At 38.6% G+C, this 26,212-nt stretch overlaps 3 protein-coding genes across 8 annotated transcripts in view; 1 reads left to right on the top strand and 2 right to left on the bottom strand.

Moving 5' to 3' along the window:
• The window catches only part of inppl1a (inositol polyphosphate phosphatase-like 1a), a 65,693-nt gene extending 58,880 nt beyond the window's left edge, over positions 1–6,813 (bottom strand). Inside the window, exon 1 of the mRNA XM_067451478.1 lies at positions 6,460–6,813. Coding sequence (XP_067307579.1) covers positions 6,460–6,611 — 152 coding nt within the window. The 5' untranslated portion in view covers positions 6,612–6,813. The remainder of the gene's footprint in view (positions 1–6,459) is intronic.
• A 6,571-nt stretch (positions 6,814–13,384) lies between these two features.
• On the bottom strand, positions 13,385–22,322 carry folr (folate receptor). 4 transcript variants are annotated; one of them, XM_067451469.1, is made up of 6 exons: positions 22,200–22,322; positions 20,124–20,248; positions 17,050–17,179; positions 16,757–16,945; positions 16,521–16,656; positions 13,385–13,739 (listed from the first exon to the last, which is right to left on the bottom strand). In XM_067451469.1, the coding sequence occupies exons 2-6, from the start codon at positions 20,141–20,143 to the stop codon at positions 13,474–13,476; spliced, it is 741 nt and encodes a 246-aa protein (XP_067307570.1). In that variant the 5' UTR covers positions 20,144–20,248; positions 22,200–22,322; the 3' UTR covers positions 13,385–13,473. The 4 variants fall into 4 exon arrangements, with proteins under 4 accessions (XP_067307570.1, XP_067307571.1, XP_067307574.1 ...); XM_067451470.1 differs by having other exon boundaries at positions 20,124–20,245; positions 22,200–22,318; XM_067451473.1 differs by lacking the exon at positions 20,124–20,248 and having other exon boundaries at positions 17,050–17,123; positions 22,200–22,281.
• Positions 21,164–25,070, top strand: anapc15 (anaphase promoting complex subunit 15). 3 transcript variants are annotated; one of them, XM_067451475.1, is made up of 5 exons: positions 21,581–21,731; positions 22,284–22,405; positions 22,682–22,741; positions 22,835–22,972; positions 24,643–25,070. In XM_067451475.1, exons 2-5 carry the CDS (start codon positions 22,286–22,288, stop codon positions 24,688–24,690), a joined length of 366 nt encoding a protein of 121 aa, XP_067307576.1. In that variant the 5' UTR covers positions 21,581–21,731; positions 22,284–22,285; the 3' UTR covers positions 24,691–25,070. The 3 variants fall into 3 exon arrangements, with proteins under 3 accessions (XP_067307575.1, XP_067307576.1, XP_067307578.1); XM_067451477.1 differs by having other exon boundaries at positions 24,613–25,070; XM_067451474.1 differs by having other exon boundaries at positions 21,164–21,731; positions 22,682–22,972.
• Positions 25,071–26,212: the final 1,142 nt, after the last annotated feature.

Below are 26,212 nucleotides of genomic sequence, written 5' to 3'. Positions count from 1 at the left end.
CCAGCTAGCATGTCCCGAGCAAAAGTGATAAAAAAACTTCCACCTAATTACTTCTTGTGGCCTGCATATTCACAACGAGTACAAATAGCGCTGCAGATTAAGACTAGGCGATTTCCTCGGCAGATATCGGGACTATATTATGGGGAATATAGAATATTATCTCTGCTTCGCCTGCGCTTCACCATAATATAGTTGTGAATACGCAGGACACAAAAAGTAATAGGGTGGGGTGTTTTTGATAACTTTTACTAGGGACATGGTAGCTGGCAACATAGGATACCATTCATTATGCTAAGCTAAGCTAGCCAAACTAAAACAATGCACTGAGACACAAATGCATTTGCCCACATATCTAAATGTAGGAGAGAAGCTGAATAAGCCCTATTTCTAAAAACGCTGGAGTGTTCCTTTAAAGACCAGATAACTTTAAAACGAACATTACTGGAAGAACATTTGTTCATAACTCTACCAGAACGTTAGCCGAGGCTCTGAGTGAAAATGTCAGCTGAAGACAAGAATTAAACATCAAGAACTTCCAAGAATGTCAAGAATCAACTCAGCCGAACGCTGATAAGAGGATCTCTGACACCTAAAACTATTAAAGAGCCTCAAAGTGAGACACACACACACACACACACACACACACACACACACACACACACACACACACACACACACACACACACACATGAACTGAATCTTGTTTTGTTTTTGTAGTATCTGCTTGTTGACGGTTCGGTTAGAGCGCCTCTATGATTATGTTTTATCGCCACCTTGTAAGATACTTTTTGCTTTTTATTTATTTTTATTTTTTATGAGATCGAGTCGGACTTTCTCTGTCAGTCATTTGTGATTACAAACAGATTTTGTAAAAAAACTGAAAATGTTTTGCATGTTGTTTTCCAAGTAATTGATTTAACACTGTAAAAATGCTCTTCTTACTCAGTATTTTTGTCTTGTTTCTAGTCCAAACATCTAAAAATTCTTAAAACAAGAAGTATTTACTAGACAAGCTAAAGTAATTGTCTTGTTTTGGGGAAAATAACTCTAAATGAAGAGAGTTTTTGCTTAAAATAAGATAAATAATCTGCCAATGGGGTGAGAAAAATAATCTTGTTTTCTGTTTGAATTAAGATTATTTTCCTCACCCCATTGGCAGATTATTTATCTTATTTTAAGCAAAAACTCTCTTCATTTTGAGTTATTTTCCCCCATATCAAGACAAAAATAGTAAGAAAAGCGTTTATTTATGCACTGAGAAGCACCAATCGATTCACTTTGACGTCAGACATCTCAATAGTTTCTGTCACAAGCAGACAGAGGTGGATTACTGGAGCTGAAGTAAAAGTACTGCTGGTCAAATATTACTCCGATACAAGTGAAAGTTGTAAAAAGAGATTTTTACTTAAAGCTGCTGTCCGTAACTTTTTTTGTGTTCAAGAATTACAAAAATTATATAATGAGAATGTACAAGATGAATCTATTTTCCAGACGTGTTTTTATCTTACCCTGAATCATTATGGTTAAAGCCCTGCATTAATGCCCGAGCCCGACGGGCCCCGACTTTTTTACGCCCCTAGGGCCGGGCTTCGGGCATTTTTCACGTCATGCCTAAAACGCGGGCCGGGTTCGGGCCTTTTTTAGGCTTCTCCTTCGTTTTATATTTATTTTATTAATTAAAAGGAACAATGAGATGTGCTGCGCTGGTGGAAACAACACGAGACCATCATAGCTAACGCGACTGTCAAGATATGGCTCGCAGTGTTCAGAGCAGAGGTCCAGAGTCCGCGCCAGCAGCAGCACCGCGCGTTTCTTCAGCAGCTGCTAGAGTTATGGCCTTCAGCAGCTGGTTCCTTCATTGGTTTTCTCTGACCAGGTATTTATCTGATTGGGAAATGACCAGGAGTAGTCCCGAGATTCTTTCGAGACGTAGCCCATTTAATTCCAATCACACGAAAGCGGACAAATGTAAATGTAGCCTATCTGGTTGTTTAAACCACATGTATAAATTTTACTCCTGGCAAACGGTTAAAAGATAAACCTGTGAGAGCGTGTTATGGGCTATAAGTTGTAGTCAGATAGATATGATGGCGCTGCAACACTCATTGCTGCAAATGAGTAAAGCAAGCCAACGCAAATGGCCGTAAATGAAACTTAAAATAAGTCTAAGTACCATAAGTTCACACCGCAAGTCCTAATGCTCAATTCTGATTTTTTGCTCAGATCTGATGTTTTGTTTGGCTGTTCACATTACCTTTTAAAATGTGGCCTATATCTGATTCCAGTGTGAACTGTTTGAGGTTTCAAACTAACCCGCATGTGCAAAAGAACAATATCATCAGACTGTTACACTAAAGCTCAGGAGGTTATGGAGGAAGTACGCATTTTCACTTTTATTTAAACCTATTTGTGTAATGGAAGCCATAACATTAATGAGCAGAGCTGAAGAGGAGAAGAACGAAAAGAAAGAGAGCAAAATTGGTTATTTTGGCCTTTTGTCTCCTTCCTTTGGCACTGAAGCCACGTTTGTCCCCGTTCTTCCATTTCGTGTGCTTTCAGAAGCGGAGCGGTTAAGGTAGGATGCTTCTAGCGTAGCTTTAACTGAAGTATCTCCCCATATCCTAATGAGGTCTAACACCTCCCTCTCCCTCCACTGACTCGCTCCATCGCTGCTCTCCAGATCTAGTCTGGTTTTTAATGTTACTGTCTGTGTCTGTTGTGTCTTGGGCTAAGTCGCTGACGTATACTTGTGACAAATGTCGTCATAGATTGATGTAAAAGTCGCATCATATCCGCTTTGGTGGTTCACTCTGCGGCCGCATTGGAATAAATCAGATCTGGGCTAGATTTGAGTGTTCACACTTCCTCTGAAGAGGTCTGACCCAAAAACATCAGATTTGGGCCACTTCATTTGGGTCGCGCTCTCATATGTGGTCGTTGAATTTGAAATGAGCTGCTGAATAAAATGCATCTTAATCTTTTGCTTCCGTTGCTGTAAACTCCGTTAAATGAGCATATACCGCGGGAATTGAAGATCGGATTTATATTCATTTGCGTCGGTGTAAGGTATAAGACAACCTGCATGTTCTTTTTTTATTTTTATTTGTTTAGCTCCGTTTGCGAGAGAATCCGCCTGCCTCAGCTCGTCAGATATGCCTTTACTGTGGTGGTAATAGTTGGTGAAATTAACTAACATTGTGATGCTTGAAGTGTTTTATATCTGTGGATTTTATTTTAGGCAAGACAAGTCAAGAGTTGATTTGAGAGACTAAATAGATTAAACGTTGTTAACTCACTGTCAGCCGCTGGCCGCTTGGTCATCACTTAAAACAATTTAAACTTTAATTTAACAAACACAAAAATGCTCTAAACATTTTTCTAATTTAACTTAATAAAGAAACCAAACGAAATATAACTACTTTGACAGTAAAAACAAAACTGAACTATTTTAATGGCTGCAACAATGTTAAAAAAAAGAAAAAAACAGTCGGACTCCGGCCGAGAATTTTGATAAGCTGTCGGACACGGGCCGGGCGAGGGCCTCAGCGTCTCGGGCCGGGGCCGGGCGAGGGCCTCAGCGTCTCGGGCCGGGGCCGGGCGAGGGCCTCAGCGTCTCGGGCCGGGGCCGGGCGAGGGCCTCAGCGTCTCGGGCCGGGGCCGGGCGAGGGCCTCAGCGTCTCGGGCCGGGGCCGGGCGAGGGCCTCAGCGTCTCGGGCCGGGGCCGGGCGAGGGCCTCAGCGTCTCGGGCCGGGGCCGGGCGAGGGCCTCAGCGTCTCGGGCCGGGGCCGGGCGAGGGCCTCAGCGTCTCGGGCCGGGGCCGGGCGAGGGCCTCAGCGTCTCGGGCCGGGGCCGGGCGAGGGCCTCAGCGTCTCGGGCTAGGGCCTCAGCGTCTCGGGCCAGGGCCGGGCCAGGGCCTCAGCGTCTCGGGCCGGGGCCGGGCGAGGGCCTCAGCGTCTCGGGCCGGGGCCGGGCAAGGGCCTCAGCGTCTCGGGCTAGGGCCTCAGCGTCTCGGGCCAGGGCCGGGCCAGGGCCTCAGCGTCTCGGGCCAGGGCCGGGCCAGGGCCTCAGCGTCTCGGGCCAGGGCCGGGCCAGGGCCTCAGCGTCTCGGGCCAGGGCCGGGCGAGGGCCTCAGCGTCTCGGGCCAGGGCCTCAGTGTCTCGGGCCAGGGCCGGGCCTCAGCGTCTCGGGCCAGGGCCGGGCCAGGGCCTCAGCGTCTCGGGCCAGGGCCGGGCCAGGGCCTCAGCGTCTCGGGCCAGGGCCGGGCCAGGGCCTCAGCGTCTCGGGCCAGGGCCGGGCCAGGGCCGGGCCAGGGCCTCAGCGTCTCGGGCCAGGGCCGGGCCAGGGCCTCAGCGTCTCGGGCCAGGGCCGGGCCAGGGCCTCAGCGTCTCGGGGCAGGGCCGGGCGAGGGCCTCAGCGTCTCGGGCCAGGGCCGGGCCAGGGCCTCAGCGTCTCGGGCCAGGGCCGGGCCAGGGCCTCAGCGTCTCGGGCCAGGGCCGGGCCAGGGCCTCAGCGTCTCGGGCCAGGGCCGGGCGAGGGCCTCAGCGTCTCGGGCCAGGGCCGGGCGAGGGCCTCAGCGTCTCGGGCCAGGGCCGGGCCAGGGCCTCAGCGTCTCGGGCCAGGGCCGGGCCAGGGCCTCAGCGTCTCGGGCCAGGTCCGGGCGAGGGCCTCAGCGTCTCGGGCCAGGGCCGGGCCAGGGCCTCAGCGTCTCGGGCCAGGGCCGGGCCAGGGCCTCAGCGTCTCGGGCCAGGGCCGGGCCAGGGCCTCAGCGTCTCGGGCCAGGGCCGGGCCAGGGCCTCAGCGTCTCGGGCCAGGGCCGGGCCAGGGCCTCAGCGTCTCGGGCCAGGGCCGGGCCAGGGCCTCAGCGTCTCGGGCCAGGGCCGGGCGAGGGCCTCAGCGTCTCGGGCCAGGGCCGGGCGAGGGGCCTCAGCGTCTCGGGCCAGGGCCGGGCGAGGGCCTCAGCGTCTCGGGCCAGGGCCGGGCTAGGGCCTAGATATGAGGCCCATGCAGGGCTCTAATTATGGTCCACTTATAATAGATGTTTATATTGGGACTATTTCAGGCCAGACTGGTCGGTACCGCTGCGGAGGAGCACAGTCCCTGCGTGATCCGCCATAGACATAAACACAGAGAAGTAGATCCGGCTGCAATGTTCTTCCGCAACACGCATGCAGTTCTGTTTATTAACAACTAGATCGCAAAAAAGTTACGGACTGCAGCTTTAAGTAAAAATAGAGAAGTATTTGTTTTCAAAAGTACTTAAGTATCAAAAGTAAATGTCCTTCTGTATGTCGCCGCATTATTGTATTATAGTTGTATAAATGCACATTATGCCATCATGGTTTAAGCCAGTCAGTGACGCTCCATCTGACACACTAGCAGACGACTAACTTAAACTCATTTAAATACTTGTAGAAAAGTTACAAAGCTGCTGTCCCTTTAAGGCCGAATGCACGGATCCAATACACTGATACACATCTGATATTCTCACACTGTTCACCTTCACTGAAGACAGAATCAACTTTGTTTATGTGAATACTCCACTAAATGAGCATTTGGACATCCGTCTTCTTCCATTTTGCTCTAAACTATAAATCAGTGTTTAATAAATGCTGTGAAATCATTGAACTTCACGAGACTCTACAAGAGTGATTCCTGAAAGGCTTTCTGCAAAAACCCAAACATCTTTTAAAGAAGAAAAAAATCATCACTGACTTTCAAAGCTGTGACAGAAACGACTTTCCACTTCGAGGACCTTGATAGAAATGTAGTGGAGTAAAGAGGACGATATTTGTCTTTCAGATGGAGTGAAGTTAAAGTCAGAAGATTACAGAAAAAATAATACTCCAGTAAAGCACAGAGACTCAAACAGTGAACTTCAGTACAGGACTCGAGTAAATGAGCTTAAGCTCTGCAAGCAGACTGTGCTAAAACGTTAAACGCGTCTTTTCCGTGCAATGCAGAACAACTCCAGAAAGTGTTTTCCATGACCAATGGGCAGAATGCAGTGCTACTGGCCTGTGTGTGGTTATTTTTATGCATGATGAGGTGGAGGTCACACTGGTCACGTGACCTCTGCGGCTCCCGCGTGCCAACTCAAGTGTTTGGATTTTAAACTAGTACACTGGGAGTGAAATTTACTGTACATAAACCCTCATAAGCGCTCTGCTTCACAGCCACACCACACACAACAACACCAAACAAACGCCATATTGAGCACTAAACATCTCTTTTAAATCGTCTAAACACTAACATACAACTTATAAAAGCAATATGTTGCTCGTGCATTCATTCACACGCACGCGTGAATACACAACGCTCCTGTTATAAAGACGCGTCGCGCTTTCAGGGTGTGTGAACACAAGAAAGAAAGCAAGAAAGTTCACAAACACACTACATATAATGCATGCTGGATAGATAACGTGACATTTATGTGTATAAGGGTAAAAGCTTGACTCTTACAGGACGCATAGCGCGTACGCGCCGTTGACGCTCTCGCTATCGCGCACCAGGAAGCTCCCGTCGCGCCCGGCTCGAGCGAGCAACTCCTCCGCGGCCGCGCGACTCAGATCCCGGTGATACCATAACGGAGGAACGGGAGTCACTCCGGCCATCGCGGAACACGGTAATCCTCCGAAAACTCGCTCCCGATCCACTGGAAACGCGCCGCGGGGCCGCGCGTCAGACGCTCACGCACCGCTCGAGCGTCTAAAGTTTTTAGAGTTTCTCCTGCTTTCCTGTTAGTTCCTGAAAAACCTCCATGAGAGAGAACACACACAACAGCAGCTCACATCCAACAGCAGGGGCGCACGGAGACACGACACACACGCACGCACGCACACACACGCTATATCTGACACACACTCAATTAATATTTCTTAGGAGGGGTTTATTCACTGTAAAAATTCTTTACTTACTTAGCATTTTTGTCTTGTTTCTAGTCAAAATATCTAAACATTCTTACATTGAGAAACATTTACTAGACAAGCAAAAATTATTGTCTTGTTTTGGGGAAAAATAACTCAAAATGAAGAGATTATTTTACCCCATTGGCAGATTATTTATCTTATTTTAAGCAAAAAACTTTAAATAGAAACAAGACATAAGGGCATTTTTTGCAGTGTGTGAACACTGTCAAATTAACTTTAAATAGTCTGTCAAAGGTAAATTTACATTTTAAAAAAATCAAAGCGTATGCCAAACAGACAATACATCCAATAAAGCTGCAAGAAAATAAAACATACTTTGCAACAGTTCAAATGTTTTAAATATTATGATACTTTTAATTGGTCAGTCGATTTTTGCCCCCCAGATCTTTCTCATTCTTGACCAGTGTTGGGCGTAATGCATTACAAGTAATGTGAGTAAAGTAATCCGATTACTTTACGGTAATTAGTAAAGTAATGCATTTATAAGTACGGTAATGTGAGTTAAGTAATCGTTTCCATACAAAGTAACTAACACGGTTAGGTTTTAGGGAGTAACAATATTTTAACACATTACTTTCCATAAAAAGTAACTAAGTAATATGATTAGTTACTTTTTAGGGAGTAACGCAATATTTTAACTACTTACCATAAAAAGTAACTAAGTAACATGATTAGTTACTTTTTAAAGAGTAACACAATATTTTAACACATTACTTTCCATAAAAAATAACTAAGTAACACAGTGAGTTACTTTTTAAAGAGTAATGTAATATTTGAAAGCATTACTTTCCATAAAAAGTAACTAAGTAACATGACTAGTTACTTTTTAGGAAATAACAAATTGTAATGCATTACTTCCATAAAAAGTAACTAGTAAGACAATACGTTACTTTTTAGGGAGTAACAATATTAACACATTACTTTCCATAAAAAGTAACTAAGTAACACAATTAGTTACTTTTTAGGGAGTAACGCAATATTTTAACGCATTACTTTCCATAAAAAGTAACTAAGTAACATGATTAGTTACTTTTTAGGGAGTAATGTAATATTTGAAAGCATTACTTGCCACAGAAAGTAACTAAGTAACACGACTAGTTACCAGAGGTGGTAAAAGTACTCAAAAGTTATACTCGAGTGAAAGTATATATACCTAAATAAAAAAATACTCCAGTAAAAGTAGAAAGTCCTCCATTCAAACATCACTTGAGTAAAAGTACAAAAGTATCAGATTTAAAACGTACTCAAGTACCGAAAGTGAAAAGTAAATATTCAAATTAACTGTAAATATCAATAATTAAGCAGATAATTAATTATTGATATTTACAATTGAACAGTAATTTAATTGAACAAATGATAAGATTAGATACTGCAATTAAGAATTGGTTAGATTTGCAATTAATAGGAGACAATGAAGCACCTTAACGCAGTATAGGGGTTAAACTTAAAATAGACATGTTCCATAACATTAGCTCCATAAAACAGATGAGGAGCAAGATACTATTAACTAATTCAAAATTAATTCAAAAGCCATAACCACAATGACATATTACGTAACAATTAGTTAATAGTCATGTGCCTCAACAAGTAAAGTCATACTATAATTTTGCCAATTGTTATGATTAATGATGAATTAAACACAACTGAGAGTCGGATACATGAATACATGAATTTACATTATTAGTTAATGTAATATGTTTTTAGGGAATTAATGATGTCAATAGCAATTCATATATTACTTAATCTATTAATCATAGAGAATGTTCATTAGTTGCTGATGCAGTAATCATTAATAAATGGTTTAGTTCTTCATTAGTAATACATTAACTCATGATTATCTGTGCATTAGTTAGGCATGAATTATAATAGTGCACCTGTATTGTAAAATGTTACTGATGTTTTCATTGTAAATTGTGTGCCGCAAAATAAAAAAGTTGGGGAAACACTGAGCTAACGTTAGTGTGGCAAACCTGACTTGTCAGCTTTTCCAAGTCTATACCCGACTGGATCATCCATGACCGACCAGACCGGTTTGGAAATCAAGTGTAATAAATACTTAATACTTGGAGCGGGCGTGGGGAAATGTATTGGAGTAAAAAGTAAACTTTGCCTTTAATATTGTAGTGGAGTAAGAGTAAAAGTAGATGCAAATAAAATTAGTAAAGTACAGATCCCCGAAAAAAATACTTAAGTAAAGTATCAAAGTATTTTTACTTGATTACTTACCACCCCTGCTAGTTACTTTTTAGGAAGTAACAATATTAACGCATTACTTTCCATAAAAAGTAACTAAGTAACACAGTGAGTTACTTTTTAAAGAGTAATGTAATAATTGAAAGCATTACTTTCCACAGAAAGTAACTAAGTAAAACGATTAGTTACTTTTAGGGAGTAACGCAATCTTGTAACACATTACTTTTAGAAATACCTTCCTCCACACTGGTCTTGCATGTGAAGTTTCATCAGTCTGATGTGTTGTGGAATATGATTATGATGTTTGCGGGTCAATAATGGCATTAGTTTCCACTGAGAATCAAACTCATAACCTTGGTGTTGCGAGCGACAGGCTCTTACAGTTTGAGCTTCAGGAAGGCACACAGAATAATATTTTTTTCTGTTTAAAATTATATATATACACTTATATATTAACATTTATATATATAACTAATATTTTTTATATATATAATTTATATATATATATATATATATATATATATACATGTAAATTTTATATATAAAATATTTAATTTATAATATTTTATAATATTTATAATATTTTTTTTATAATATTTAATTTATATAATTATATATAAAATATTTAATTTATTTATATTTATAAAATAACTCTCTCTCTCTCTCTCTCTCTCTCTCTCTCTCTATATATATATATATATATATATATATATATATATATAGTTACAATATAGCAGTTTGTGAAATGTTTAAACAAATCCTACCTCTTGTCATGTGTGAGAATGATTCATGTTAATGGCTTACTGTTTTCATTATTATTTGTTTGTTTTTATCGTGTGGTTTTTAGTGAATTATGGGCCTATCAAATGTAATCAGGGTCAATTTAATCGGCACCATAAAGATAGTAAAGGATTTTTGTCAGTTATTGTGTTCACTTTACTCAACAGGAACAATGTAATATTGGATAAGAGAATTGAGCAAATAAGCATTTGTGTGGGTATCAGTTTGGGCAATAATGATGGTAATACCGCAGTACAAGTAGCTGACGGTAAAATAACACATCACACTTCAGAACAGACTACACTGCACAAAATGCTCTTCTTACTCAGTAATTCAAACAGAAAACAAGATTATTTGCAGATTATTTTTCTCACCCCATTGGCAGATTATTTATCTTATTTTAAGCAAAAACTCTCTTCAATTTGAGTTATTTTCCAACAAAACACGACAATTACTTTTGCTTGTCTAGTAAATGCTTCTTGTTTTAAGAATTTGTAGATGTTTGGACTAGAAACAAGAAGAAGAGCATTTTGTGCAGTGTAAAGCACTTTGAATTGCCATTGGGTATGACGTGTGCTATACAAATAAACTTGCGTTGCCTATGAGAGAGTGAAATGAAACTAAAGAAAAGGATCCCAGATGGGAGCCGGTTCTCATTATAGCTGAGCGTTTGCTGTTTTGAACCACACACTCCTTCCTGAGAAGTAAACTTGTGATCTCCATTAGAAGTGTTAAATGAGTAATAATCACTGTGGTTTGACCCCATCTGGACACTTTGGGTGAATTACGCTGACTTCATCTAGCCTGACGAGTTCATACTCAGCTCTAGTCAGAATATGAGTCTGAGGCAGGGTTGCCAGGTTTTCACAACAAAACCCCTCCAATTGCAACTCAAAACTAGCCCAAAACAAGCCCAATCGCTTACCCAGGCTTCCCTGGTAAAAAAATGCTTTCTGGTAGGTAAAATATGTTTTTTGGCAGGGTCCCCTTCTTAAATTAGCATTTCTGGGGCTAAATATCTCATAATTGGGGTCACATTAACCTGCGGAAACAGTGTTAAAGTAGCCTTATACAGCGGGAAAACCGCAGACTTGGCACCATGGTCTGATGCTCCATTGGGCTGTGATTATGGGGTGTGTTTCAACCGAACCAGGAAAGACATCGATTGGATAAACCTACAACCAATCAGAGCAGCGGAGCGACGCATAACGTTAGATGTCAAATGTCAACAGAGTTGCATTGTGTTGCCAAGTCTGCGGTTTTCCCGCCCGTTGTTCTTCATGTCCACGAGTTGAAGTGACCTCAATTATGGGATCTATAGACCCAGGAATGCCAATTTTAGCAGCAACCTTACCAAAATAACACACATTTTACCCCTAATAAAACACCTGCCACAGCAGAAATTCGTCTCCCTTCGGCCATTTTTAATGGTTATGCCACGCCCATCTCGGGAACTTGGGTATCAAAATTATGCCACCTTCACGTGCTAACGGAAATTTGATAATTCCCACTTCTGAAGTCGTGATTAGGAGCTCATCCCATTCAAATTTTGAAATGTGAGCGTGTTCATGTGCAATTTTTACCTAGGAAACTCATATTTATGATAATTCCGAGAGCACGTGAAGGCGGCATAATATGACATTTTTATTTGAAACTTATTTATTATGAGGAAAACCCCTTGAGATATGATATCTCGTTTTCAAGGGGACCTCAAAAAAGAAGAAGAGAAAAGACGAAAAATAAAAAAACATACATACTAACAACACTACGACAAAAGCTCTCCATCACACCTTATTAAAAGATTTGGTAAGCATATTGGATATTTTCGCTGTGTGCTTCAAATGATTACTCTATATGTAGCCAAATTATTATACATTACATTAATGACAAGACAAGACATCTAGCTGTTTGGGAGGAAAACCTAGTAAATCTCTGACACTGGAAAAAATTGTTGTTGGTTTTTGTTGGTTTAACTTAAAAAAGTAAGTAACCTGGTTGCCTTAACATTTTGAGTTTATTGAAATTAAATATTTGAGTTGATACAATGAAGGAAATTTGTTTAATAAATAGAAACTCAAAATATTATTGTATCTGAACCACATAAAAAATGTATAAATCATGAAAAAGGCACAATTTGGCTGCGTCATCACAAATAAAACACACAATTACACAATTTGCTTTTAGTAATACAAAAATCTTTTAATAATATTTTAATAAAGGTTGTCGAATCTCAAAAAATGTTCATTGTATTAACTCAAAATTTTAATTTCAATGAACTCAAATTTTTATGGCAACCAGGTAACTTATTTTTATATATATACTGTTACATTCTGCCTATTCCAGGCTATGTAAACAGAAAGGGAAGACCACGCGGAGTGTTCGTTTAAAGAAATATATATTTATTAAAGATAAATAATGAACAACGCAAGTTAAATAAAGTCAGTGTATATGTTAGGTTGAGAAATAAAACATGTATGCAATAAGTGAGTTGAAGTGTCATGCAAAAGGAAACAAAAATGTCAAAATGGTGCGGGAGAGAAGAAGAAGCGGCGGCCATTCAACCAGCTCTGGAGAGATCTTTAAAGCCCAAGATACTGGAATCAATCACACGCGATCCTTGAGGCAATCACCAGCACAACACACCACACCTGTGCTCCATTACCTGTAGGGGAGACGTAATGAACAGGAAAGAGCAAAGAGGAGGAGCCCAGCAGATCCGTGACAATACAATAGTCAGAGAGTAAATGTTTTTATTTGTTTGCTGATTTATAAAAGAAAATACATAATCATATGCATAACCTTAAATATTTCTTGTTTTATTTTTATTTATTTTTAATAAGGGAAAAAACGATACCCATTTTATCTTTCAAGGCATTTGTCTTTGAAAGCAAGATCTACTTTTATTAAAAAAATCATATTTCCATCAGCAAACTAACAAAAACATTGACTCTCTGACTTTTGTGTGCACTCTAAAAAATTCTGGGTAAAAAACAACCCAATGTTGGGTCAAATATGGACTAACCCAGCAGTTGGGTTGTTTTAACCCTGCGGTTGGGTTAAATATTTGCTTAAAACAACCCAATCGCTGGGTTAAAACAACCCAATTTAATAAATAGAATAAATAGAAACCCAGTTTAATAAATAGAAACTCAAAATATTATTGTTATATTGTATCTGAACCACATGAAAAATGTGATAAATCTTGAAAGTAGCACTCTTCGGCTGCGTCATCACAAAGAAAACACACATTACCCAATATGCTTACAACATCTTTTAATAATCTTTTAATAAAGGTTGTCAAATCTCAAATGTTCATTGTATTAACTCAAAATTTTTATTTCAATGAACTCAAAATTTTAAGGCAACCAGGTTACTTATTTTTTTTATATTTTTTACAGCGTAGAAATAAAGTCACACTGATTATAAATATCATATTTAATGTTTAATTCTGCTTTACATGCACACAAAAAAAAAAAAAAAAAAAAAGAAAAATCAACACTCCTCCAAAACATGTATTCTCAGATTCTGGTGGATTGTGCCATTTTCAGAGGAATAGGTCCAGGTGTTCGTGATGTCAGAGCAGCAGCGTCACCAGGAGTGCGGACAGGTGCAGGCCTGTTGCTATGGCGACGGTCTCCGCATCGCCGTTCAGGTAATATTCGGCCACTTTCAGGTTGGGGTTCGGGCCGTCGAACCACATCTGCATGCAGAGGCCGCTGGTTTTGCTGTGCTTCGTGTACTTGTAGGAGTTTGACCAGATCTTCTCACACATATCCCGAGGGCTGGCGAAAACCTCCGTCCAGATCCTGCACTGAGAGTCTACCGGGCAGCGGTTCATGCCTGTAGGTTTGGGAGAAAGAGACGGCCATATTACACCCGTTTGCAAAGGTTTGAGTGTTGATTATTCCTCATATTCTCCATTGTTGCGGCTCCTCTTTTCCCAGTCTTTCAGTAACGCTCTGTCTCTATGAAGCCCCGCCTTCTGTGCTCTGATTGGTCGGCTGGAGCGGTGTGTTGTGATTGGTGTTTAGGGAAATGTCCCGCCCCTTAACATAACTGCCAGTTTCAACACGCCTAACAAAACTCAAGATTCAGGGAGTTCAGGAACACTGACAACGATATAGAGAAGAACTCCCACTGGAACTTTTAACTCACTTTGAAACTTTTGGAGATTTTGAGTTTTTTAGAACTTTGGGGGGGAAAAGGCACTTTTGGAACTTTTGAATCTTTTGAAAATGTTTAGCATGTTTGGAACTTTGAGCTTCTTGAATCTTGGAACTTTTGAGACTTTTGAAACTTTTGGAGCATTTATAACTTTTGGATCTTTTGGAACTTTTGACACTTTTGGAGCATTTATAACTTTTTGATCTTTTGGAACTTTTTGCGTGTTTGGAATTTTTGAAAACTTGGCACTTTTTAGCATGTTTGGGACTTTGGAGTTTTTGAATCTTGGAACTTTTGGATCTTTTGGGACTTTTGGATCTTTTGTGCATTTTGAATTTTTTAAAACTTTTGATTTTTTTTTGGATCTTTGGATCTTTTGAAAAGTTTAGCATGTTTGAATCTTTTGGAGTTTTTGAATCTTTTGGAACTTTTGGTGCTTTTAAAACTTTTGGATCTTTTGGAACTTTTTGTGTGTTTGAAATTTTTGAAAACGACACTTTTGGAACTTTTGAAACTTTTGACACGTTTGGAACTTTTGGAACTTTTGACACTTTTGGAACTTTTTGAATTTTTGGAACTTGTGGAGCTTTTGAAACTTTTTGATCTTTTGAAAAGTTTTAGCATGTTTGGAACTTTTTTTAAAAAATATATATTTTGGAACTTTTGGAGCTTTTGAAAATTTTAGCATGTTTAGCTGTTTTTGAATCTTGGAACTTTTGGATCTTTTGGGACTTTTGGATCTTTTGTGCATTTTGAATTTTTTAAAACTTTTGGCACTTATGAATTTTTTGGGATCTTTGGATTTTTTGAAAAGTTTTAGCATGTTTGAATCTTTTGGAGTTTTTGAATCTTTTGGAACTTTTGGTGCATTTAAAACTTTTGGATCTTTTGGAACTTTTTGTGTGTTTGAAATTTTTGAAAATGACACTTTTGGAACTTTTGGAACTTTTGACACTTTTGGAACTTTTGGAACTTGACACTTTTGGAACTTTTGGAACTTTTGTCACTTTTGGAACTTTTTGAATTTTTGGAACTTGTGGAGCTTTTGAAACTTTTTGATCTTTTGGAACTTTTGAATCTTTTGAAAAGTTTTAGCATGTTTGGAACTTTTTAAATATATATATATATTGGAACTTTTGGAGCTTTTGAAAATTTTAGCATGTTTAGCTGTTTTTGAATCTTGGAACTTTTGGATCTTTTGGGACTTTTGGATCTTTTGTGCATTTTGAATTTTTTAAAAATTTTGGCACTTATGAATTTTTTGGGATCTTTGGATTTTTTGAAAAGTTTAGCATGTTTGAATCTTTTGGAGTTTTTGAATCTTTTGGAACTTTTGGTGCATTTAAAACTTTTGGATCTTTTGGAACTTTTTGTGTGTTTGAAATTTTTGAAAATGACACTTTTGGAACTTTTGGAACTTTTGGAACTTTTGGAACTTGACACTTTTGGAACTTTTGGAACTTTTGACACTTTTGGAACTTTTTGAATTTTTGGAACTTGTGGAGCTTTTGAAACTTTTTGATCTTTTGGAACTTTTGAATCTTTTGAAAAGTTTTAGCATGTTTGGAACTTTTTAAAAATATATATATATTGGAACTTTTGGAGCTTTTGAAAATTTTAGCATGTTTGGAACTTTTGTAGTTTTTGAATCTTTTGGATCTTTTGGAACTTTTTGTGTGTTTGAATTTTTTGAAAACGACACTTTTGGAACTTTTGACAATTTTGGAACTTTTGACAATTTTGGAACTTTTGGAACTTTGACACTTTTGACAATTTTGGAACTTTTGGAACTTTGACACTTTTGGAACTTTGACACTTTTGGAACTTTTGACAATTTTGGAACTTTTGACACTTTTGGAGCTTTTGGAACTTTGACACTTTTGGAACTTTTGACAATTTTGGAACTTTTGACACTTTTGGAGCTTTTTGAATTTTTGGAACTTGTGGAGCTTTTGAAACTTTTTGATCTTTTGGAACTTTTTGTGCATTTTGAATTTTTGAAAACTTTTGGCACTTTTGAAAAAAATGCACTTTTGGTACTTTTGGAGATTCTTGAATCTTGGAACTTTTGAAACTTTTGGAACTTTTTTGCATTTTTAATTTTTGAAATTTTTTGGCACATTTTTTTGATATTTTTTTCACTTTTGGAACTTTCGGAGCTTTTAAAACTTTTGGCACTTTTGAAAAAAGAAATACTCTTTTGGTACTTTTGGAGCTTCTTGAATCTTGGAACTTTTGACACTTTTGTAGCATTTGAAACTTGTGATTTTTTTTTGCACTTTTGGAGCTTTTGGCACTTTTAGCCCTTTTAGAGCTTTTTGAACTTTTAGCACTTTTGGAACATTATAAAGCTTCCTTATGCTCAAACAGCAACATTACACACTTTAGAGAAGCGGAACAGGTGCTCTTGTGAGTGCCAGAGGTGTCTGTGTGTGTGGGGAATGCCTGATTTCTGACCTGTGCTCCAGTCCCAGCCCTTGTGCCAGTTCTCTTTGCATGTGTAATCGTTCTTACAGTCCTCATACCAGCTCTCACAATCCTCCAAGCACAACGGCACGTCCAGGATTCGCTCTTTACGCCACGACTCACTTGCCTACACACACACACACACACACAGACACACACACACACACACACACAGTGAGTCTCACGTTTGACACCACATGTGAAGCGGTGTGTTTTGAGAGGAGTACCGGCTGAATCCAGGGCCCCAGGTGCGGAGAGCACTCGTAGAAACACGTGTCCTGGATGAAATGCTTCTTGCACTTTTGGCTCATGACGCCGCAGTGGTTCCAGTTGAAGTTGTAGAGGTACGAGTTGTCCTGATGAGCTTCCTCTGTGGTGTTGGCTGTGCAGCAGGCCTTGTCCTTCCACGGAGAGCACTGAGAGAGCGGAAACAGCAAAGCATTAAAGAGCCATTGTGGAGAACATGACAATCTTCATGTGTCTTCAACAATGTGTGTGTGTGTGTGTGTGTGTCTCATGCCTGCTGGTACAGCGCTCCCTCCGCTGTCGGCTCAGATATCTGGTGCTTTCCATCCATACACATGTTGAGTTTGTCTACAGAAGAAACACAGGACGGCAGCGCTATCAGACACACCAGGACCAACAGCAGCCTGTGTGTGTGTGTGTGTGTGTGTGTGTGTGTGTGTGTGTGTGTGTGTGTGTGTGTGTGTGTGTGTGTGTGTGTGTGTGTGTGTGTGTGTGTGTGTGTGTGTGTGTGTGTGTGTGTGTGTGAGAGAGAGAGAGAGAGGAGACAGACATATCAATAAAGATTATTTCAAGGTGAAATCAAGATATTCTGTTCTGTTCAGTCACAACACACATACACACACACACACACACACACACACTCTGATACTACGCAAGAGTGTGAAGGGGTACTTAAAAAATACAATATACATTAATTATAATAATAAGTCTAAATATGTAAGTAAATTTATAAATTTAATTAAATATATAAACATTTAATTAAAACATTTTATATATTAAAAAAGTGATTTATGTATTGATATATTAAATTAGATTTATATTTTTTTAATATAAAAATAAAAACAAACAGTAATTAGTCTATTAAATGACCTTAAAATATTAAATACATTTTAAAATAAATCTATAAATATTTGATTAATAAGATAAATACAATTTAATTAAAATGAAATAACTAAAAAAAACTAATATTTAACAGTACACTAATAAAGTGAGTATAAAAATATAAACAAGTAAAAAATGATATACAATAAACAATAAGCCTAAATATATAAGTACATAAATAAGATTAAATAAAATAAATAAATATTTTATACATTAAAAAATGTATATAGTTATTGATCCATTAACAGATTAAATTAGATTAAAATACATATATTAATAAATACATTCAAATGTATTAATCTATTAAACAGATGAAATTAGATTTAAAATATATTAATTATTACAAAATATTAAAATAAAAACAAATAGTTATTATTCTACTACATTAGATTAAAATAATCCATACATTTTAAAATAAATAAATATATATAAATGTTTGATTAAGATAAATAAAATTAGATTAAAATTAAATAACTAAAAAAATCAACAAGTCAATATATGAGTAAATCAATTAATATTTTAAAATAATTATATAAATATTTGATTAATATAATAAAATTAGATTAAAATTAAATAACCAAAAAACACATATTTAACAGTACACTACACTCCAAAAAATGCTGGGTTGTTTTAACCCAATGTTGGGTCAAATATGGACTAACCCAGCAATTGGGTTGTTTCAACCCAATGTTGGGTCAAATATGGACTAACCCAGCGATTGGGTTGTTTTAATCCTGCGGTTGGGTTAAATATTTGCTTAAAACAACCCAATCGCTGGGTTAGTACATATTTGACCCAACATTGGGTTGTTTTTTACCCAGATTTTTTTAGAGTGTACTATGGTGAGTAGAACAAATATAATAATGTAATAACTAAGTTTAGATGTATATTATTAATTGTCCAGTGTATGAATGACATGACTATAAAAAGATAAGACGCCTAACCAGCAACTAAAGCGGATAGATAATAAACACACTGGAGGGTTAATGGTTAGCGTTTTCCCCCTTCTTATTAAAACAAAATACATATTTGAGATTTTGCATTAACGTTAACCTTAATCAAACGTCATTAAAGAGACACAGCGAATACTGAGACCGTCCCAAAATTCATCTTCATTTAATCTTTCCATTATGCATTTTCTTTTATAAATCACACAAACTAACAAAAACATTGACTCTCTGACTTTTGTGTGTGTATATATATATACACACACACACACTCTAAACAATTCTGGGGAAAAAACAACCCAATGTTGGGTCAAATATGGACTAACCCAGCGATTGGGTTGTTTTAACCCAGCGATTGGGTTGTCTAAAGCAAATATTTAACCCAACCACAGGATTAAAACAACCCAACTGCTGGGTTAGTCCATATTTGACCCAACATTGGGTTGTTTTTTACCCAGAATTTTTTAGAGTGCACACAAAAGTCAGAGAGTCAATGTTTTTGTTAGTTTGCTGATGGAAATATGATTTTTTAAATAAAAGTAGATCTTGCTTTCAAAGACAAATGCCTTGAAAGTAAATGGGTATCGTTTTTCCCCTTATTAAAAAAAATAAAACAAAAGACATATTTAAGGTTATGCATTTTCTTTTAGAAATCAGCAAACAAATAAAAAAACTCTCTGACTTTTGTGTATATATATATAATTCTGGGTAAAAACAACCCAATGTTGGGTCAAATATGGACTAACCCAGCAATTGGTTTGTCTTAAGCAAATATTTAACCCAACATTGGATTAAAACAACCCAATTGCTAGGTTAGTCCCTATTTGACCCAACATTGGGTTAAAACAACCCAGCATTTTTTTTAGAGTATATATATATATACTGTAAAATGTTATTTGAAAAGTAAGTAACCTGGTTGCCTTAACATTTTGAGTTCATTGAAATAAGAAATTTGAGTTAATGCAATTTTTTTTAATTTTTTGAGAATCGACAACCTTTATTCAAATATTATTAAAAGATTTTGTATTATTAAAGTGCATTGGGTAATCGTGTGTGTTTGATTTGTGATGACGCAGCCATCACAAATAAAATTGTATGTGGTTCAGATACAATAATATTTTGAGTTTCTATTTATTAAACTAATTTCCTTCATTGTTTCAACTCAAATTTTTAATTTCAATAAACTCAAAAGTTTAACTTTAACTTTTTACAGTGTATATATATATATGAAAAATTAAATAAAATTAGATCTTGCGGTCATAGAAACATACCTTGAAAGTAAAATGGTTATCGTTTTTCCCCTTATTAAACAAAATAAATATTTGAGATTTTGCATTATTATGTGAATAATCAAACGTCATTTAAGAGACACTGAATACTGAGACCTTCCCCAAATTCATACTTTTCATTATACATTTTCTTTTATAAATCAGCGAACAAGCCAAAAAGAGGAGCACCTTAACTCTCTGACTTTTGTGTATGAAAAAAAATCAATAAAGTAGTTTTCATAGAAACATACCTGTGAAGTAAAGCGTCCATTTTGAGTTTGGCTGGAGTAACTCCTCTTGCTCTCCTCGCTTCGGCTGAAGTTTCTGGACTGTCAGATTCGCTGGCTTAGCTCGACCAAAGTCTACCTAACGACTGCTTGAGAAGCGTGAGTACAGTAAAGAGACGCGCTATCAGCTCACTGCGACCTGCCCTTTAGACTCATAACACAGCATCTGCCACACACAGACCAGGCATAACATTATGACCTGATATTGAGCTGGTCCCCCTTTTGCTGACCCGTCGAGAAACGGACTCCACTCGACCCCTTAAGGAGTGCTGTGGCACCAAGATGTTAGCAGCAGATCCTTTAAGTCCTGTAAGTTTGGACTTGTTTGTCCGGCTCATCCCACAGATGCTCGATTGGATTGAGATCTGGGGAATCTGGAGGCCGAGTCAACGCCTCAAACTGGTTGTTGTGCTCCTCAAACCATTCCTGAAGCATTTGTGCTTTGTGTCAGGAGCATTATCCTGCTGGAAGAGCCACAGCCACCAGAATACCGTTTCCATCAAAGGCTGAACATGGTCTCAGCAATGCTTAGGTAGGTGGAGTGTGTCAAAGTAACATCCACATGGATGGAGGACCCAAGGTTTCCCAGCAGAACATTGGCCAAAGCATCACACTGCCTCCGCCGGCTCGCCTTCTTCCCATAGTGCATCCTGGGGCCATGTGTTCCCCAGGTAAGCCACACACACACACACACACACACACCCGGCCATCCACGTGATGTAGAAGAACACGTGATTCCTCAGACCAGGCCACCTTCTTCCATTGCTCCGTGGTCCAGTTCTGATGATCACGTGCCACTGTTGGTGCTTTCGGTGGGGTCAGGGGTCAGAGGTCACCCTATGTCGCCCCATACGCCTCAAACTGAGCTGCTCTGTGTATTCTGACAGCTTTCTATCAGAACCAGCATTAACTTCTGGAGCAGTTTGAGCTCCAGTAGCTCGTCTGTTTGATCGGACCCCACGGGCCAGCCTTCGCTCCCCACGGTCATCAATGAGCCTTGGCCGCCCATGACCCTGTGGCCGGTTCTCCACTGGTCCTTCCTTGGAGCACTTTTGATAGATACTGACCACTGCAGACCGGGAACAGCCCACAAGAGCTGCAGTTTTGGAGATGCTCTGACCCAGTCGTCTAGCCGTCACAATCTGGCCAAACTCGCTCAAATCCTTACGCTTGCCCATTTCTCCTGCTTCACACACATCAACTCTGAGGACAACATGTTCACTTGCTGCCTAATATATCCCACCCATTAACAGGAGCCGTGATGAAGAGATCATCAGTGTTACTCATGATGTTATATGCCTGTAATCAGCAAATCTGATGCGAACTGTGAGCTCAGGGTTTATTGAGAGTGTTTAGTCACACTTGCGGTGATGTGCTCGAGGAACCCGCGTGATCTCACACGACATTTATACGATTTTTAACTCGTAAACCGCTTTATAAGTTCTTAGTTCTGAGCGTGTGGAAAAAGGGCGGAACTAAAAACCGAAGGATGGCGTTTCCGAGGGGAGGAACATCCGGTGCAGCACCAGAGGCCGCCGTGTGTTTACATTTGAACTTTCTGCGGATCTTCAGGTAACATAAATCATAAATAATAAAGACGCCACTTTTAAAATTCATAAGCTATTGACACACGCAGTACTGAACTATGTGTCCTTTCGGTGTTGCATTTACACAGTACTTTGTTTACTTTTTCATGACAAGTGGCATTACCATGTTTTTCATATAATACCACACGTTAATACCATAGTGTCTTTATAAGAAAATCAGAAAAACGAGGCATTGCTGATGCCACAGTACACGGTAGTGTATTTACATCGTAATCAAATATTTTTTTTAAAGAATACTATGGTAATAGTGTTACTGTAGTAGGCTAGATGTGAAAAAACATGGTTATATGATGCTATGCATTTACATAAAATAATATTTAGGTATGTTGTATTTCTTTGATTATGGTGTATGGCATTAAAAGACACCATGGTATTAAAATGCTTTTTTATATGCACTATGGTAATACCATGGTGTTTTTTTGTGATGCCCTACCTTTACGTAGTATTCAGAGATAACTTGTTATGTGGTTAAAACATGGTGTTACTGCCGTCCTTATTGGTGTGTGTGTGTGTCCAGAGATGTCCACCCTCTTCCCATCTCTGTTCCCGCGTGTGACCGAGTCTCTGTGGTTTAATCTGGATCGTCCATGTGTGGATGAAGCCGAGCTGCACCAACAGGAACAGCAGCACCAGACCTGGGTCAGTGTGTGTGTGTGTGTGTGTGTGAGAGAGAGAGTGAGTGTGTGTGTGTGAGAGAGAGAGACTGTGTGTGTGTGTATATGAGTGAGAGACTGTCTGTGTGTGTGTGTGTGTGTGTGTGTGTATGTGTGTGAGGGAGAGAGTGTGTGTGTGACTGAATGTGTGTGAGAGAGTGTGAAAGAGATTGTGTGAGTGAGAGAGAGTGTGTGTGTGTGTGTGTGTGTGTGTGTGTGTAATACTGGGCGTGTGTGTGCTGATGAAGCTTCATGTCTTCAGTTGCAGAACATCGCTGAGAAAGATAATAACCTGATGCCCATTGGACGGCCCATCTTTGAGGTGAGATTGGAAGGTTTAGATCCGACGCGGCGAATGAGAATAACTAACGCGTTCTCTCATGAGAATATCAAACATAATCTTCTGTTCTTCCAGACCTTCGACGAGGAAGAGGAGGAGGACGATGAAGACGAGGAGGACAGCGAGGAAGACTCAGAGGACGATGAAGATATGCAGGACATGGACGACATGAACATCTACAACGAGTTTCCTGATGATGGAGAAATTAATGAGGTCAAGAAACACACACACACACACACACACACACACACACACACGTTTGTTTCACAATATTAGTGAGGACATTACATAGACTTCCATTGATTTTATATCAGGTTAATTATATTTTCTATCCCCTAACCTAACCCCTATCCCTAAAACATCTGCAAAACATTAGATTTAAATAAAAACTTATTTTGGCCGATTTATAAGCCTTTTTAACTAGTGAGGACCAGTCCAATGCCAAACTACTGAGTTGTTTTCATATTTTACTAAGTGAGGACATTTGTGCCCTCACAGACACACAGCCCCTAAACCTACCCATCACACACACACTTTCTTCTCAGAGCAAAACTAGCGAATTTAAAATCACAAATTGATTGATGTGTATATAATGAACAGTGTAGCCACAGTTAATTTGAAACAGTAATCTGATCACTGATTATTCCCTTAAAAATAACTTAGTTACTTTACAGATTACTTGATTTTAAAAGTAACTAAAATTACAAGTTACTTTATTAGTTACATTAAGCATTTTCCGACAACACCCCTGCCACCAAAACATAGAAATGACAACCGCTTTTGCCAACACTCACTTTATTGGAAGCTTTATCTCCTGACATTTTAAGTTGAAAGTAAAACATATTTCATGAAAAAATACTTGAGGCCAGTCTTGAGCTTTGATTGCAACATTTAAGTGTATCTTTTATAGCACTTTCTCTATTTGCGTCACTATATTTCAGTCTCAGTTCATATCTTTAAAGAGTTGTTCCTCCACTTCTGCATCACTTACACACACCAAAACTTAGAGGATTATTCATATCTATATTCTGAAGGATTGTTGTGAAGGATTTTTTCATAAGATCATTAACCTGGTTTTTATAACATTTTAATCGTAAAAACATGTTGAAAACATATTTTTCTGGCCGTTTTAAAGTATTTTCAGATTTATGGAGTGATAAAAAGATAAATCCCATATCCCCTCACTAAGAAACCTTAAATCTAATGTGTCAGCAAAATCAAACAAGAATTTTGAACCTGACTTTATCCAATGTTCAGGTTTATCTTTAGGAAATTAATGTAAATCTAACATCCAAAACACATTTTTGAGTGTATCTTTTATAGCACTTTCTCTATTTGCGTCTGAATATTTCAGTCTCAGTTCATATATTTAAAGAGTTGTTCCTTCACTTCTGCTTCACTTACACACACCAAAACTTAGAGGTTTATTCATATCTATATTCTGAAGGATTGTTGTGAAGGATTTTTTCATAACATCATTCACTTGGTTTTTATAATATTTTACTCCTAAAAACATGGTAAAAACTTATTTTTTTATGGAGTGATAAAAAGAGAAATCCCAAATCCCCTCACTAAGAACCCTTAAATCTAATGTGTCAACAAAATCAAACAAGAATTTTTAACCTGCCTTTATCCAATGTTCAGATTTATCGTCAGGAGATATGCACATTAGTGCATATTTAACTAGAAAATGCCTCATTTGCGAATTTAAACATTTCAGAAAACTTGTTATGCAAAAGCACTCTCTTAAAGGTTCTGTTTAGTCAGCTGGGGAAGTGTGTGAGATCAACAAGTTAAATATTTGACATGAAAAACACTGATTCAGTTTCAAGAGATCTGAGTTCTGATTTTAGGTGAATGACGTGAGTGTCGCTCACTGACAGGTCGATATGGAAGGAGCCGATCAAGACCAGGACCAGTGGATGATCTAGACCAGATTCATCAGCCAGAAGATGAACCAGATCGTGCTTGTGATGGAAAGAAGCGTGCAGCTGAAATACTCAAAAGACTGTTATTTACTGATTCACACACAAGACTTACTTTCAGCCCAAGTGTTCAGAGTTACTAAAGAAACACTCTCTGTATTTCTCTAAAGCAGCACTGAACTTTTGTCACTTTTTTTAGGCTTGTGGAAAGTATAGAGTCAGTAAAGTTACTGAGTTACTGGGCATTTCTGCATGTCATCCAAACGCGTGTCAGGTTTCAGCAGGTCATGTGTCACGTCTGATTTACAGCACTACATCACCGCTGATGGTTTTATGTTTGTGTCAATATTTCTTTGAGGTTGTAAATAAATTTCTAGTCAATTATTCATCTTGTGCAAATGGTTGATTTGTTCACTTTTTTTAACCCTGTTTCAATAGAACTTTCAAAAACATAAATACTAATGCGTCCAAACTTTTGGCCTGTACTGTATATTTAAATCATTCAAGACAAAATTGTCATTTATTCACCGTCATGTTGCTATAAACCAGTGCTCTAAATGTTTTTATCATAAGGTCTCAAATAGAGGGCACTTTGAAGTCATTAACATTATATTTAAGGCAGCGGCTATTTGCACTCAGTGAAATCAACATGTTTTCTTAGCGATAGATGATATTTACACTAAGTGCAAATAGCTGTAGATTTACTAAGTGAAAATAGTGATATATTCCATTTACACTATATAAAAGTAGCAGTTATTTGCCATGTAAATAGTAATTACATGTAATTTATACTTTATTTTGACAGATACTATTTGCACCTCAGTATTGTAACAGGATGCAACAATAAAATTGTTTCCGGATTCCGCCTTGAAGGGACAATAAAACCCCTCCTTAAACCGATCCCTACCCAATAAATGCTTTTCTCATTATTAAACATTTCATTTGGCACTTTATTTCCACATTTAGAACATTTTCTTAATTTTTATTGAAAATAAAAGCTTTTCTGATGTGATTTGTGAGGAGAAAAAAGAGAAGAGCAAGCTTTGCAAAAGGCGGATTCGAACCAATGTTAGTCGCAACAAAAAAGTGATCTATTAGCCATATGCTTTACTGATTGTGCCACTGAGGATGCTGAATTATGGGCTGTTTTCCCCCATCTTTTTTAGCACAGCCAGGCATTGTTAGGTGAAGATAGTGCAAATAGCACTAGCCAAAAAGGTACGCTATTTGCACTTGGTGTGAATAGACACTCTGTTTATTAAATTACATCCAGTTTTGACATTTTTAACAGAAAATCGATTTCCATTTCATACCGAAATAAAACTGAAATTGCGAATTTTTGGCTTAGTGCGCTTTTTATTATTTTTTTAATTAAGTGTTCATTGGAGTGGTCCAAGAACTTAGGACGTTTGTCGCACTTGAACTTGGAACACACACACACACATGTTGGTCTATGTGGTTTACAGGGACTCTCCATAGGCGTAATGGTTTTTATACCGTACAAACCGTATTTTCTATCCCCTTACAC

This window comes from Pseudorasbora parva, chromosome 8 (genome assembly GCF_024679245.1).
Source record: "Pseudorasbora parva isolate DD20220531a chromosome 8, ASM2467924v1, whole genome shotgun sequence".
In the NCBI taxonomy this organism is placed as follows: Eukaryota; Metazoa; Chordata; class Actinopteri; order Cypriniformes; family Gobionidae; genus Pseudorasbora; species Pseudorasbora parva.
The sequence above is the reverse complement of the archived record's forward strand: the minus strand, read 5'-3'. Positions and strand labels throughout refer to the sequence as shown.

Excerpts from the sequence above, each read along its gene's own strand:
- folr (XM_067451469.1), bottom strand. The coding sequence starts at position 20,143 with ATGGACGCTTTACTTCACAG. Across the intron at positions 17,180-20,123 it reads ATGGACGCTTTACTTCACAG|GCTGCTGTTGGTCCTGGTGT; the intron begins GTATGTTTCTAT and ends ACACACACACAG. Across the intron at positions 16,946-17,049 it reads AGGGAGCGCTGTACCAGCAG|TGCTCTCCGTGGAAGGACAA; the intron begins GCATGAGACACA and ends CCGCTCTCTCAG.
- anapc15 (XM_067451474.1), top strand. The coding sequence starts at position 22,286 with ATGTCCACCCTCTTCCCATCTCTGTTCCCGCGTGTGACCGAGTCTCTG. Across the intron at positions 22,406-22,681 it reads AACAGCAGCACCAGACCTGG|TTGCAGAACATCGCTGAGAA; the intron begins GTCAGTGTGTGT and ends TCATGTCTTCAG. Across the intron at positions 22,973-24,642 it reads ATGATGGAGAAATTAATGAG|GTCGATATGGAAGGAGCCGA; the intron begins GTCAAGAAACAC and ends GCTCACTGACAG.